Below are 13,794 nucleotides of genomic sequence, written 5' to 3'. Positions count from 1 at the left end.
CAGCCAGGCTTGGACATCACTGCCAGAGCTCAGGGGAGGTTACTCAACACTTGCTGAGGGTCATTGGAGTTTTCTAGAAAGCAGTGAAGGACACAGGCCTGCCTGACGTCACTGCCTGGGAGAATCTGGACACCAGAAGTATGGGGCATGGACCCCAGGAGAAGATGCCACTGAGGCTGAGCTACATGGGGACAGATGCAGGTTGCGGGCGTGCCCAAAACTACCCAGTCAACACTGCGGCCAGGACTTTCATTCCGATGGCCCAGTCCCACCCAGTGCTTTCATTTCCCAAGCCCTGAGGTGATCTTCGCTTAAATGGTACAGACGTGAATTACTAAATACAACAAGTTACGTCAGGAACTCGTTTCCAGTTTAAATTATCCTTTGAAACGAGCCTGTCGAGGCAGACAGAAACCTTACAGAAGCTAAGGGCATGAGATTAGTGAAATGGTAAAGTGTAGAGGTGGGACATTAAAGTCACCAGCCCTCCCCTAAAGACCACAGCTCGCCCGCGCTGGGCACACAGCGCCCTGGCCTGACGGGTGCCTGGTGGAGCCCCTCCCCACCCCAATCAAGGGGGTACAGGGATGTGTCCTGAAGCCTGCAGGACAAGAAGGAGAGGACGAGTTGGAAGCACAGCTTTACACACACTTACTAGCTGAGCTCCTCTGGGCCAAGCCTTGGTCTCCTGACCTGTGTCGGGAATGACAACCAACAGTGGCCACCAGAGGCCCATTGGAGGATCTCAGGGGAAAGACGGTGTGGACGCCTTCCGTCCAGGAAGATGCACGGAGGAGTCTCACCCGGTGATGGCCCGGGGAGGCAGTCGCTGAGCTGACACTACTGCATGGGACACCACAAAGGGCACAAGACACAAACCGAAGAAAGCCCATCTCTTCTTAACTGCTCCAGGAAGGCAGGGCTTACCTTTTGTCTTCCAGACAAATCAGCCTGGCCTAGGAACCTTTCGGATTTAAAACTCCCTCCCTTCCTTCATTATCCAAAACAGAAAAACAAACACCATCATCCCTCTGGGGCTCCTGGAAAGCCAGCAGGAGGCTGAGGGAGGTGGCAGATTAGACACAATTTGCTGCTTACAATCAGAGCCCTAATTAGTTGATTTCATAAGAGAAGGAGAGATATTCTGATCATGGAGTGTTTTATTAGAAATGTGCACATGCAGCCTGCCTAAAATTGATAAAACACACACATCAATCCATAGGCCTGGATGCGTTTAGATTTAATAAAGTGAGGCCTGGTAAGGCAAATTAGCAGCAGCAGTACCATCACCAACAGGTCACCACCACCACCACCACCACCACCACCACCATCACCAACAAGTCACCACCACCACCACCACCACCACCATCACCACCATCACCACCGTCACCACTGTCACCACCACCACCACTATCATCACCACCATCACCACCATCCCCACCACCATCACCACCATCCCCACCACCGTCACCACCGTCACCACCATCACCGTCACCACCATTACCACCATCACTGCCACCATTATAGCCACCTTTTACTAAGCATCTACTGTGTGCCAGGCATACCCTGTTTGTTTCCTACTTTAAGCCTCATAGCTTAGTTAGGTATAATTATCCCCACATTACCAATGAGGGAATTCAGAGCCTCAGAGAAATAGTAGGCTGCCCAAGACAGCAGAGCAAGGTAACGATTTAAACCAAATGAAATACAGTCTGCCACAAATCCTGTCCTGACTCAAAGGCACTAAGCCCCCACCCCTGGGACAGCCTATTTTTCAACATTATTCTCCAGAATGGCCTGTGTTGTACCCCTTTCTGCTTAGAATTGCAGAGCAGTCCGTCTTGTCTGCACTGAGCCTGGCCTGATGCAGCCACACCATCACATGTGTATAGAGAAGAGGAAACAGGCACAGCGAGGAGCTCCGTACACTGGTGACGGGGAAGACAGAGCACGGGGTGGGGCAGGATGTGCAGGCGTGCTAGACGAAGGCTGGGGACCTCCACCCCCCCAGACAGCCAGCACGAGCGCCTGGAGGACATGCACCTGAATCACACCAAGACACCTTCTAGACGGGCTTCTGTCACTGCAGCAGTGACACCCCCAACCGTGAGGGGAGGGCCTGAGTGAGGAGAACAAAGGCCACTCCAGGGTTCCAGGGAGGGGCACGAGGGACTCATGAAGCTGGAGCTCAGAACACTCGCTGAGCTCGCAACTGGACAGGGCGTCAAGGGGCTGTGGGATCCCTAAGCCCCAAGCCTGTGACCCTCCACATTGGCCCACTGGACGTAATACAAGGCAGGAGTCAAAACAGGTGATGCCCCCTAAGGCATTCCTTCCTGTGCTGCACAGGAGGGCCATGTAGCCTAGAGATGGAGCTGCCCCAACGATCCCAGAACCTGGGCCCCAAAACCCCAGCTCTCATGCACAGAGGCCCCCAGGCACACTGTTGGTTCAGCCCTAGAGTAGGGAGTTTGTCTAAAACTTAGGTCGAGAGACGGAATAGATGCAGCCTTTATGCCCAGGCTTGGCAAACTATGGCCCACAGACTGAATCAGCCCACCTCCCATTTTGTAAATAAAGTTTTATTGGCACACAGCCACGCTCAGTCACCTACGTATTGTCAACGGCAGAGGGGAATGGCCGCGGCAAAGTCTGTGTGACCCTTTACAGGAAGCGTTTGCTGACCCCTCTTCTAACCTAAGGCTCATGGGGGCGGGGGTTTCCTGAGAGGCTGCTCAGCTCAGGGTCCTCCTGGAGCTGGCAGGCAAGAGGCGGGTGGGGACAGACGTGCACCTGGCACAGTGACACGAGTCAAACCCAGTCCCATTAACAACTCAGCACACAGACGACCAAAATGGTTTTAACCTTTTCTAATGAAGAAAAACCAAGAACACTTTCAAGGACCATCTTGTCCACAATTATTTCAAGTGACAGAAAACATGTTTATTCTGTTGTTCTTTTTCTCATGATAAAATATGCTTGAAATCTACGGGGGGAAATTAAGGACTGTTTTTCTCCTCTCAGGCAGTAATTAAGACGCACGTGTTGGCACAGATGTTTTACCAGACACAGCCGAGCCTCACAAAGCGTGCTTTCCTGGGGCAGCTGCGCAAGATGTATCTGCGCTCACGGAGCCACTCGCGCCCGAATGCCACGGAGCCAGCTAGCGCCCCAGCTGCGTGTAATCGCGTGGATGTGCTTCCATGAGGAGGAAGCCAGCAGCCCCCCAAATACTGCTTGACGCCCAGCTGAAATGCTACCCCCAACCCCATCTGGCTGAGCTGCTCTCCTGTGCCAGGTACAGGGCGACCCTGAAAAATGTCAGTCCATATGCTCCTGAGAAGGGGGCCCAAAGCGGCAGGGCATGCCAGCAGGGAAATGGACGAGGCGTAATTATGGCCTGGTCCTGGGCCGTCTTGCAGAGCCCTGCAGAGTGGAAAATACAGCTAAGTCTGTCAGGTGCTGATGAAGGGAAGGCCTGACTCCTGAGGGTGGGATTTCTGAATTGGGTCTAGAAGGACGTGTAGGAGTTTTCCATGGCAAAGAATCCAGAAGGGTTTAATAGCTGGAAGCCAAGTGGATTTCCGAGTGGCGGGAGGGGCCTGGGCTGCAGAGGGACAATGGAGTGGGCAGGGAAAGGACCTGGGTTTAGGCAAAGGCTAGAGAATTCACCCAAAGAGACAGAATCATCACTTCGGACTGGGAAGACAATGCTGATGGCAGAGAGACAACAAGCAACGTGCACACAGCTTGGGCCTCCCTCCCATCAAACACCCGAATTTGTGATCTCCAGGCGGTGAAACCTCCCCACCCCCTTCTGCTCAGTATAGCTGGTGTCCACACCTCACCGCCCTCCAGACTTGAGTTCCTGGAAATGAGAGACAGAGAATAAAAGACAGAAGGGGCCGAGGACACCTTCAACAGCGATGTCCAGCACTGACCGTGACCTCGAGCTCCAAGGACATGACTCCCGCCCGCCCCACCCAGCGGTGTGCGGTGCGTGCCCAGGACACTCACCTGGTTGTAGAGGGCGCAGATGTGCAGGGCGGTGTTCCCCGAGGCGTTCTGGGCCCCCATGTCGGCCCCGTAGAACAGCAGGTGCTCCAGGTGCTGCACGTGTCCGTACCTGCAGGCCTGAGACAGGAATCCACGCTGTGACCTGGGGCACCACTGGGGACCCACGAGCTCCACCTGGCGCTCAGCTGCGACCCTAGAACCCCACGGGGTGGCCAACCAGCCCTCCCACCACTCTGGGCCAGGGCCCCAAACACATCGCGCCTCAGGGGGCCGCCAGAGTCCCCTTAGGGGTTGGGGGTAGGGGCGGGGGACTCGTGATAGGCTTGAGGACTTGCGCTCAGCTGTTCACCAAGGGGTCTGTGAAGGGACCTCACGTTCCTTCCTCCCATTGGACCCGAGACCAGAGTCAGGCATCTTTTCCACAATCTCAGTGGACAGCCCCACGAAACACAAACCGGATGTTCCGTCTCCATCCTGGCTTGTCCCCAGCTCCTCCCCCAGGAAGAGGAGTGAGAACAGCAGGTGGGGTGCACACCCGCACTGAGTCCAGGGAGACACCAGCTGTCCTCGTCAGGGCAGGGGCAGCCCCCAATGCTTTAAGACGTAACCCACCCGAGGCAGGCGGGGAGCAGGCCCCAGTGCACTGTCCCCTCTCCGAGCCCTTCGAGGGGTGATGTGTGTGATGTGTGAACCTACAGGGCTCAAGGGCCAAACACATGTGGACACATGTTCCCGAACTTACGCTCGGAGCCTGTCTTTACGTGTACAGGGGACCCCACTCCCTGCAGGTGCTTACGAGAATCACGTGGGACAAGACACCCAAAGGACCCCACGGGACGCCCAGCGCCAGGACAGCCCTGCCCATCCGCTCGCAGCGGGCAAGGCGCTGACGGGGCGCTGCGGTCCAGCTCCAGCAGACGGCCAGCGCTCGCTGCTCTGCGCTGGGGCCACACCTGGCCCTGGGCAGCAAGGAATAGCTGACTGACCCCTGCCTGTCCGCCCACCCGTCCCGGGCACCTCGGGAGAGGCAGCGATGGGCAGAACTGAGGGCATGAGACCCACTGTCCACATGTCGGGGTAACGACCTGGACGGGGAAACATGCGAGGTCAGGGAACGGGCTTCCCGCCCCAACACTTCCCACACCGACAGTGGCGACGGCCCCGGTGGGAAGGGACCAGCCGCGCGGGGGGCCGGCCGCTGTGGCGGGCAAGGCCGGGCTGCACAGTCCCCGCGGAAGGAGCTCATACCACGTTTCTGATCATGGAGACAGACCGAGGGAAGCTCACCTTGGCACGGTCTACGAGAACGAGCTACGTCTCACCAATTAATAGTGAGGATAGATGACACAGAAGTTATTGAAACCATTAATTGGATTAGTTTCAGGGGGGAAAAAAACCTGAGGAGCATCCATTTACAATGTTATAACTCCTGTAAAATTATCTCATTAATTAATTAATTTATTTATTTTTTAAATTTATTTTTAATTTATTGGGGTGACAATTGTTAGTATAATTGCATAGATTTCAGGTGTGCAATTCTGTATCACATCATCCATAAGTCACACTGTGTGTTCACCACCCAGAGTCAGTTCTTCCATCACCACATATTTGATCCCCCTTACCCTCATCCCCCACCCCCCAACCCCCTTACGCTCTGGTAACCACCAAATTACGTTCCCCAGATTAATTTTCAAACCCCGTGGCCATCCTGTGGTCACCGACTGCCCTCCAATCCCCTCACCCTCCCCCCCACCCCCCACCCCTCCCGCCCATCTAGCAACCCTCAGTTTTTCCTCTTTGTCTCCAAAACTGTTTCTGATTAGTTCATTCACTTATTCTTTTCTTTAGAATCCGCAAATAAGTGTATCTCATTAATTTATGAAGCAGATCATTACTACAGATAATGTCGCTTGTTCCTGCCCAACCCCCAGCGTTCCCTTCTTGTGGCAACAGCGCCTGCATTTTCCTTTGGGGTCGCCCGGCTCCCCTCTCAGAGGTCTAACAGGGCCCCCCCACCCCACTCCTGCAGCGGCAGGCACCCGACAGAGGCCTCAGCAATCAGCATAGGCCATCTTCTGGTCACAGGCATGGTGAGGGGAGGCCCATGGGACCCCGAGGGGACCCCAAGGGTGACTGAAGACCCGAGACCACAACACTGTCAGAACTATTCAGAAAGCAAAGTTATGGGGCGGCCGGTTAGCTCAGTTGGTTAGAGCGCGGTTCTCTTGACAACAAGGTTGCCGGTTTGATCCCCACATGGGCCACTGTGAGCTGCGCCCTCCACAACTAGACCGAAACAACTACTTGACTTGGAGCTGATGGGTCCTGGAAAAACACACTTAAAATAAGTAAAAGTTAAAAAAAAGAAAAAGAAAGTTTCTCCCAGGATAGCCAGCAGGAAAATGACAGAACCTCAGAGCCGGTGGGGCCCCCAAGAGGTAACATGTGGAAGCAAAAGGAAGGGGTGGGCGTCAGGGGGGCAGAGAGAGACAAAGACAGTATCACACACACACACTCACACACAACCAAGAAGTCATTGTTCCAGCCCCTCTAAGTTGCAACTACGCCTGGACTTTTCAGGACATAAAGACAAGGCATCATGTTTTGATATTTTCCCCTTAAACTGCCGGAGTTGGGATTTTTGTTCCTGAGGTTCCTGGCTAATCCGCTGTCCCCAAAGGACCACTCAGAGGCAAGACTTGGTCACAGCTTAACTGAACTGTTCTGTAGTCAGGAAAGAAGAGCCCCATTTCCATCAACGCACCGAGCTATCAATTGGTCCAGACTCCTTAGTCCCCTCCCTCCAGGTCATCCACATTTAGGAGATTTTACTTAACTCAGTGGGATGGTGTCATTCGTCACCAAGAGTCACAATGTGACCAATGGGAAGAGATGGACTAGAGTTGTTAACTGAGCAGAGAGCTTGAGAAAGAATAGCCTGAAGGGCTTCCCTCCATTCTATCCTTTCTCCATGCTTATTGTTTAAACAAAACTGGAAAATGCATACAGGTGCTAAAGCATAGGAAATCACTGGGGACACAGGGGGTGGGGTGGGGGGACCCAGGAGGTGACGGTCAGACCAAGCCGGCTGCATTCGGGGGGGGAGGGGGGGGCTCAGCAACAAGTACACAGAAGAAGGAAGGTGGGAGCCGGCTTCTGGCTGTCACACACACAGTGCCGGGGAAACCTGGGATCCGCGCCAGGGCACTGGACAGCCGTGGGCGGCATCGGTATGCTGCACACGCGTGTGCACGTGGACATGGTACGGGGGCGCCTCCCCCATTAAAGAAATGTTAAGTCTCTTTTTCTCTAGCTTCTTAGCTCCCTAGTCCCTGCTCTTAATCGCTTTTAAAATCAGTTTCTTAATCCTAAACTCAAGACTGTTCCTGGCTTAAACCATAGAACGTCTCTCACTCCTACTAAATAACTTCCTAGGAGCCGGTGACTTAAGCCAGCTGACTGGAATCATTACAGCCCAGCGTTCTCTCCAGACCTAACTCCTGGGTAATCAATGCCGCCTGAAATGAAGCTAAACGGGACTTTGAGTGCTGCTCCTGGGGCCAGCACTTTTAATGTATTAACTAGAAGCTATCTCTCCTCCTGTCGGGGCCCTCGGGCTATGACTAACATCCCAGCAAGGCTTCCAGTGCACCCCGACCACGGAGGATCTAGAGACCCCGCCCCTCCTTTAAGATCAGACAGGGCGAGCGTCCCGGGGATCCCCGGAAGGCAGGGACAATGTCCACACTCAGCAGGAAGCAGATACAGAGGAGGAGAGACCCCCCTGCCCTTCAACTCTGCACAGAGGTTTATGGGGATCATGCCTCTCAGGGGGAAATGACGCAGGCAGTTAGGACAGGAATGGGGTGTCCAAACATTCCTGCACGTTCCACACAGCCCGTGGGGAACACCGCCCAGAGATCTCCCTCTCTGCCCAGATTCTTCCCTTATCTACTTGACTAGATTAGACGGGGCACTCACACCTGCACAGCAAAGGCTACAACCTCATTGTACCAACATTATAATACCAGACATACGCCCAGAAGCTCATGAATATCATTATAACAGACTGAATTCTGGGAAAGAACATGCGTCTAAGAGAATGAGGTACTAGCCACCTGTCAATCACAGGTGTCAATCAAGCCGTCCCGCACCCAGAGAGGAACAGCCCATCCTAGAAAAGAAAGAAAAAAACTCCAAGTCCTGGCCTGTGGGCATCTTTTGAGCCACACTGTTGCTTAGGCCCGCTCCTCTCCCTTTGGAGTGTACTTTCTCTTCTAATAGACTGTCCTTTCACCGCTGTTATTTCTGTATCTTGTTCAATTCTTTGCTTGAGAAGCCAAGAACCTGGACACCGCACTGAGAAGGGCCCACTCTCTGGTAAGAGACACATGACCCCAACTCGCCCTTCCAGGCCGGGGATCAGCACCAGCCCGGATCCTGGGGCCTAAATACCACTCTCTACGGAAAAGAACCAGGATCTTGGAGAAACGGCTGACTCCAGCACTCCAGTGCTGAGGCAGAGAAGATGAGCCAGAGGGAGTGCTCAAAAAATAATGCGGACGTGTCCAGAGGACAAGGAGCCATCCCAAAGGCGGTCCCATTGGCCAAGGTGGGACAGTGGTAACAGATCATGACCACGAGGCCACACTGCTGTCAATAAACAAATGAATGACTAAACAACAGAAAGCTCTTCCTGATAAGAGAAAAACCAACTCTCAAGGGTAGAAGCAAGGACGGGAGTAGCAATTCATTCATTCATTCATTCATTCATTCATGCATACGTGCAAGAGACAGCAACAGGCTGAACAAGCTATGGTGGGGACAGGACCATTTCCATGACATTCCTGCCTAAACGCACACCCTGGATCTCATCACAAGGAAACAGGGAACAAACCCACACTGAGAGATAATCTCCCTGATGACTGCCCGTCATCTACAAAAGGGCCCCACGAGCATCAAGAGAAGACGGATGACCTCGCCCAGATGGAAGAGTTCAGTGCGGCGTCCCAAACGGGATCCATTTACCAAAAGGGACATTACTGGGACAACTGGCGAAACTCACACGTGGTCTCTGAGCGAGGGGTATCTGGGAGTTCTCTGCACTCACCACTCCTCTGTAAGTTTGAAATGGAAATAGTCATTTATGATTTGAAAAAAGAAATTACTCCTGACTTGACACAGACACCGCCAGGCTTACCAAAGCTAGACATCTGTCCTCCCCAAGATAAGGCGTGCTAACCCTTCTTCCTTTTCTTTTCTTTTTTTTGGAAAGGGTGGTGTGATTTCTGGCCCTTGGGAGATGGGGGGTCAGAGTAACTGGACTGTAAGACAAAACAGCGCCCTTAAACTCACGTAGCTTAACCATTTTCCTGAGATGCCTTTTGGAAAATGCGCACAAGTGGGGCAGCACCCCACCTCTACAGCCTGCAAATCTCCCGGACATGTGTAGTGGGAGATGGCTCCTGCCAGATGTGGGGTTCACCCCAGCCAAGAAAAGCATCTGCCTCATCGCTAGCCAACCACCCAATTCGGTGTAAATTAGGGGAGAGGGTGCTCCTTCCTTCAAGCACTTTACTGCCACCTGCTGGACACCTGCCATAATAAAGCTACAAGCCTAAATGTACAGCAAGCCAAACAGCGCCCCCTGGGGTTGTGCAGTAGAATTGGAGTGACACAGACCTCACTGCACTGAAAATGGGCAGCAAATGCCTCTGTTTGGATCTGCGCCACACACAAAGTGATCTAGGTCCAGACCACACTTGGGCATGTCTCCTATAGCATGTGTTTATGGTGTGAGCTGGAAATATCACAGCCAAACAGTTAGAAAACAACATTCCCACCGTTTCAGCTCTACCTTCATCAGGAAGTGAGCTGCCCATCAAGACAGAGACAAGCTCTCGCCCAAGTTCGTGCAAATACACCTAGCTTGCTTCACCCACACTGCTTGCTGCCCCCTTGGCCCTGTGTCCCGTGGTTTTCAGAGGCAGCTTATGGTCTTGTTGCGGCCGAATGGGGAGTTGGGAAAACATGAGCGTGTGGATTGCGGATCCAACCAGAAAGGGGCAGTTCTGTTTTGATCAATGTCATCAGTTCACCTGTGTTGCCCCCAAATTCATGCATTGGAGTCATGACCCCCAGTGCCCCAGAGGTGACTGTATTTGGAGATCAGGCCTTTAGAGAAGTGATGAAGGTAAAATGAGGTCACGGGGTGGGACCCTCACCCAACGTGACTTGTGTCTTTAGAGGAAGAAGAGACTGGGAGGCAGACACGCACAGAGGGTCGACCAGGTGAGGGCAGGGGCGGAGACAGCCGTCTACATGCCCCAGGTCTGAGATTCTGGGGTCCCCGGGTCTCTGGGCGGAAGGACATAGACCTCCAGGCCTGGGGACAGTAAATCCTGTCGGTTATGCCGCGCAGGCGAAGGGACTTGCTTGCAGCAGCCCTAACAACCAGCACAATCAGTTTGGGTCAACGACTGTGTGAGGTGCAGCCTGAGATGGGACATGCAGACGATGGCAAGAATCCCAAGAGGAAAAACAACTGTACAGGTATCTCAGCATCAGAAGCTCCGGCCCCTCCCTGCCCACTATCCCTATGGAGCCCTCGGTTTTATAACATGGTTTCTGGACACGAGCGGTTTCTTGTCCGTCATTACAGCAGAACGCGGGCTCTGACCAAGGGGAGAGGGTGGTGTCTCCTCCATCTTGGTCTCGGCATCCTCACCCACCTCCCTCCTCGGGGCCCCTCCTGGCCCTTGGCCCCAAGAGCCAGCGCTGATTAGAAAGTAGTTGCTTGGTGGTCCCCAAGCCCTCTCCGGAGGCCCAGGGCTAAAGGAGGCCTCGCTTATTTCTCCAAGGGAAGCTTGCTCATCGGGGCGGGCTGGGGGCACAGGATACAGACCTGGCCTCCCATGTCACTAGGGTGCAGAGCCCCAGGCAGGACGCGGTGCCTTCCTGCAGCTCTGATTGCTGGGGCCGTGGGGCCTCAGCTGCTGGAGGTGTGAGTGGGGGGGGGGGGAGCTGGAGCACCAACGGGAGCCAGTGGGGGTGTGCTCCCAATCTCTGGTCCTCCCACCCAGAAGCCAGGGGACCCCAGAAGCTCAGATCCTACTGGGGTCCTCGTCCATAAAGATGCAGGTGACCATTGCCTTCTGTGGCCACAGCGACACGCCATGGACTGTACCTCAAGAACACCATCTCCGGGCCAACTCATGACGCTCCCAGCCCAGGAGGCCAGTCATGCCACCTTCCCTGACCTGACATGGCACCTGCCTGTCTGTAGCTTTAAGGTTAAAACTTCCCCATTTAAAAATGATAATAAACAACAACCTGTCACAAAATGAAGATGGAATGATGAAATGCCCTCCTGTGGAATTGTTGTGGGAATCAAACGAGATCCACATGAAGGCCTGTAAGCAAACGGGTCACGTGCCTGCTGACTGTCAGCTGGCATTTCTTAGTGACAACACCAGACTGGACAGATGATGGCAATGGCAGTGAAGGGGGCGTGGCCAGAAGATGAGGAGGCGGATAGCGAAGGGGGCGTGGCCAGAAGATGAGGAGGGTGGTGAAGGGGGCGTGGCCAGCATTTTTCGCACACTTACTAGATGCCAGGCGCTGTGGCAAGTGCCTCACCTGATTTGCTGCACTTAACTGTCTCAAGAGCTCTATAAATTATTACTCAACCAACTTCAGAGATTAGCAAACAAGCTCAGAGAGGGTAAGTCACTTGCTCAGGTGGCGCAGGTAATGCCAAGGGGGTTTTCAACACCAGACCGCAGAACACCCAGGCCAGAACCTTCTGGCAGCATGAGGATGGAGCCTCTCATCCCAAAACAGAGTCAGAGGGTGGAAGAGAGCGAGACCTCCCACGTGAGCCCATCACACGGGCACAGCCGCACAGGAAGGTCCATGGAAACAGGGACCAGCTCCTTTGCAAGCAGCCGTCCTCTCACTGGGGCCGGCCGTCCTCTCCAGAGCCCGCGGCCCCACAGCCCTCAGCCCTCCGCAGTATCCTGCAGTCCTGAGACCACCAGACCCACCGTCCCTCATGTGGGAGCCCGGGTACAGGGAAGATGCAACAGGTGGGCGTGAAACTAGCTACTTGCAGCTAAACCTGCAAAGTGAATCCTCAAAGTTCTTGGGCTGCGGGAAAGCATTTGGGTGTTTTTACTTCCTTCTTTACACTTCCTTGCAGTTTGCGAGATTTCCATGTTGCGCAGGTATTTCTTCTACAATCAGAAAAAATGGTCTAGGGTATCTGAGTAACAACTTTTAGGATAGTTTGCCCGACAGGAGCTCAAAAGAGCACTCTTCCCCAGTCAGCCTGCAGGGGGCGGGGCGCTCCGGGCGCGTTGCCTGGCGTGGCTGGATCTGAATGGCAGCCAGGCTGGGCCAGGCCCAGGACAGCCGACCAGCCAGCCACCTGCACCTCCTGTGGGTTGGCCTGCCTGTGGGTGCTCAGGGTCCCTAGCACTTTAGGGTGCCATACAGAGGGACAGACTCTCAAAGCAGAACCCAGAAACCCCAGAACTCCAAGGTGCTTTGCCGGGAAGGGAGAGGCGGAGCCAGCCCAGTGGATGCCTGCAAACCCCACCTGGCCCTCTATTTCCTCCTGCCACAAGTGCATTGTTATATTACGGGTGGCTTCTGTGTGTAAGCTGAGAGGCAGATACAGAAGCCAGGAGTCATGCGGGGTGTCATGCGGGGTCTCTGGTCCCGCTCCCCGCACAAGAACACAGGACACGGTGAGGCCAAAAAGGAACACCCACGGAGCCATAGATAGGGGAGTCACACCACTATAGTCTCGCTGGTGGCTGGGTTAGAGATACGGGAAGCAGGAGCCACACGATCCGCAACCTGCCGTCCACTTCTCTGCCAACCGACCTCACTTGCTGGCTGCAATCGGCCTCTCTGGGATCCACAATCCACAACCCACACTTGCTAGCGTAGCCACAGCAGTTATATTACTAGCTAATGGCTAACCAGTAACAGCTGACGGCCAACTAGTCACAGCTGACGGCCATCTACTACCCGAGCCAGCACCTTTCCATGTGAGACCGAGAGTCTGGAAACTGCTCTCTGGGACTCTGTCCCCACACCAGGCTTGCGTATGAGAGGAGCTGGCGTGCCCAGCTCAGGCAACTGCTCGCCCTGTGGCCTGTGGCAAGTGACTCAGCCTCTCTGAGCCCCGTTCACTCCAATGGAGACAAGCAGGTACCTGCGAGGGTTGCTAGTGCAGTGTTTGGCTCGGTAACAGGGAGAGAGATAATCTCGGAGGCCAGGCCTGCCCCCCGGTCTTTGCAAACACCAGGCCTGGCCTCCCTCATCTCACAGACGGTCACGGCTGACGGCAGAGGCAGCCAGCAAAGCTCAGGAGGCAGCGACTTGCCTGCCGCCACTCCATGTGGACAACTGAGGTTCTCTAGCAGGAAAAGGGCTTTCCCAGGCTCATGCGAAAGAGACCCACCACCAGAGGGCAGCAGATGGATCCCAATGGGGGAGGCGGGCAGCAGGAGGCAGAGACCTGGGAGTTAGTTAATGGTCCCAGCTCCAGTGCAGAGCCAAGGCTGGGCCCCTGGGACTGAGAGGCTGGGTGGCCTTGGTGCTGGGACGCTCTGAATCCACACTCCATGCGTGGGGTCTCAGGGACCGGAAATCATGGAGGGCCGGCACTGCAGAAAGCGACTGTCAGGACCCCCCACACCCCCTAACACAGCCACTCATCTCAGGGCAGCCACTACTGTCACGTGCATTAGACGAGGAAAGTGGGTG

The 13,794-nt window shown here is 54.5% G+C and overlaps 1 protein-coding gene across 1 annotated transcript in view; it reads right to left on the bottom strand.

The window, feature by feature from the left end:
- Window positions 1-13,794, bottom strand: part of SHANK2 (SH3 and multiple ankyrin repeat domains 2) — a 471,028-nt gene that overhangs the window by 358,729 nt on the left and 98,505 nt on the right. The window contains 1 exon segment of the mRNA XM_033119735.1: window positions 4,018-4,134. Within this exon segment, the coding sequence (XP_032975626.1) occupies window positions 4,018-4,134 (117 nt within the window).

Source organism: Rhinolophus ferrumequinum, chromosome 11, assembly GCF_004115265.2.
Source record: "Rhinolophus ferrumequinum isolate MPI-CBG mRhiFer1 chromosome 11, mRhiFer1_v1.p, whole genome shotgun sequence".
NCBI classification, from domain to species: domain Eukaryota; kingdom Metazoa; phylum Chordata; class Mammalia; order Chiroptera; family Rhinolophidae; genus Rhinolophus; species Rhinolophus ferrumequinum.
This window is presented reverse-complemented; position numbering and strand designations above follow the sequence as displayed.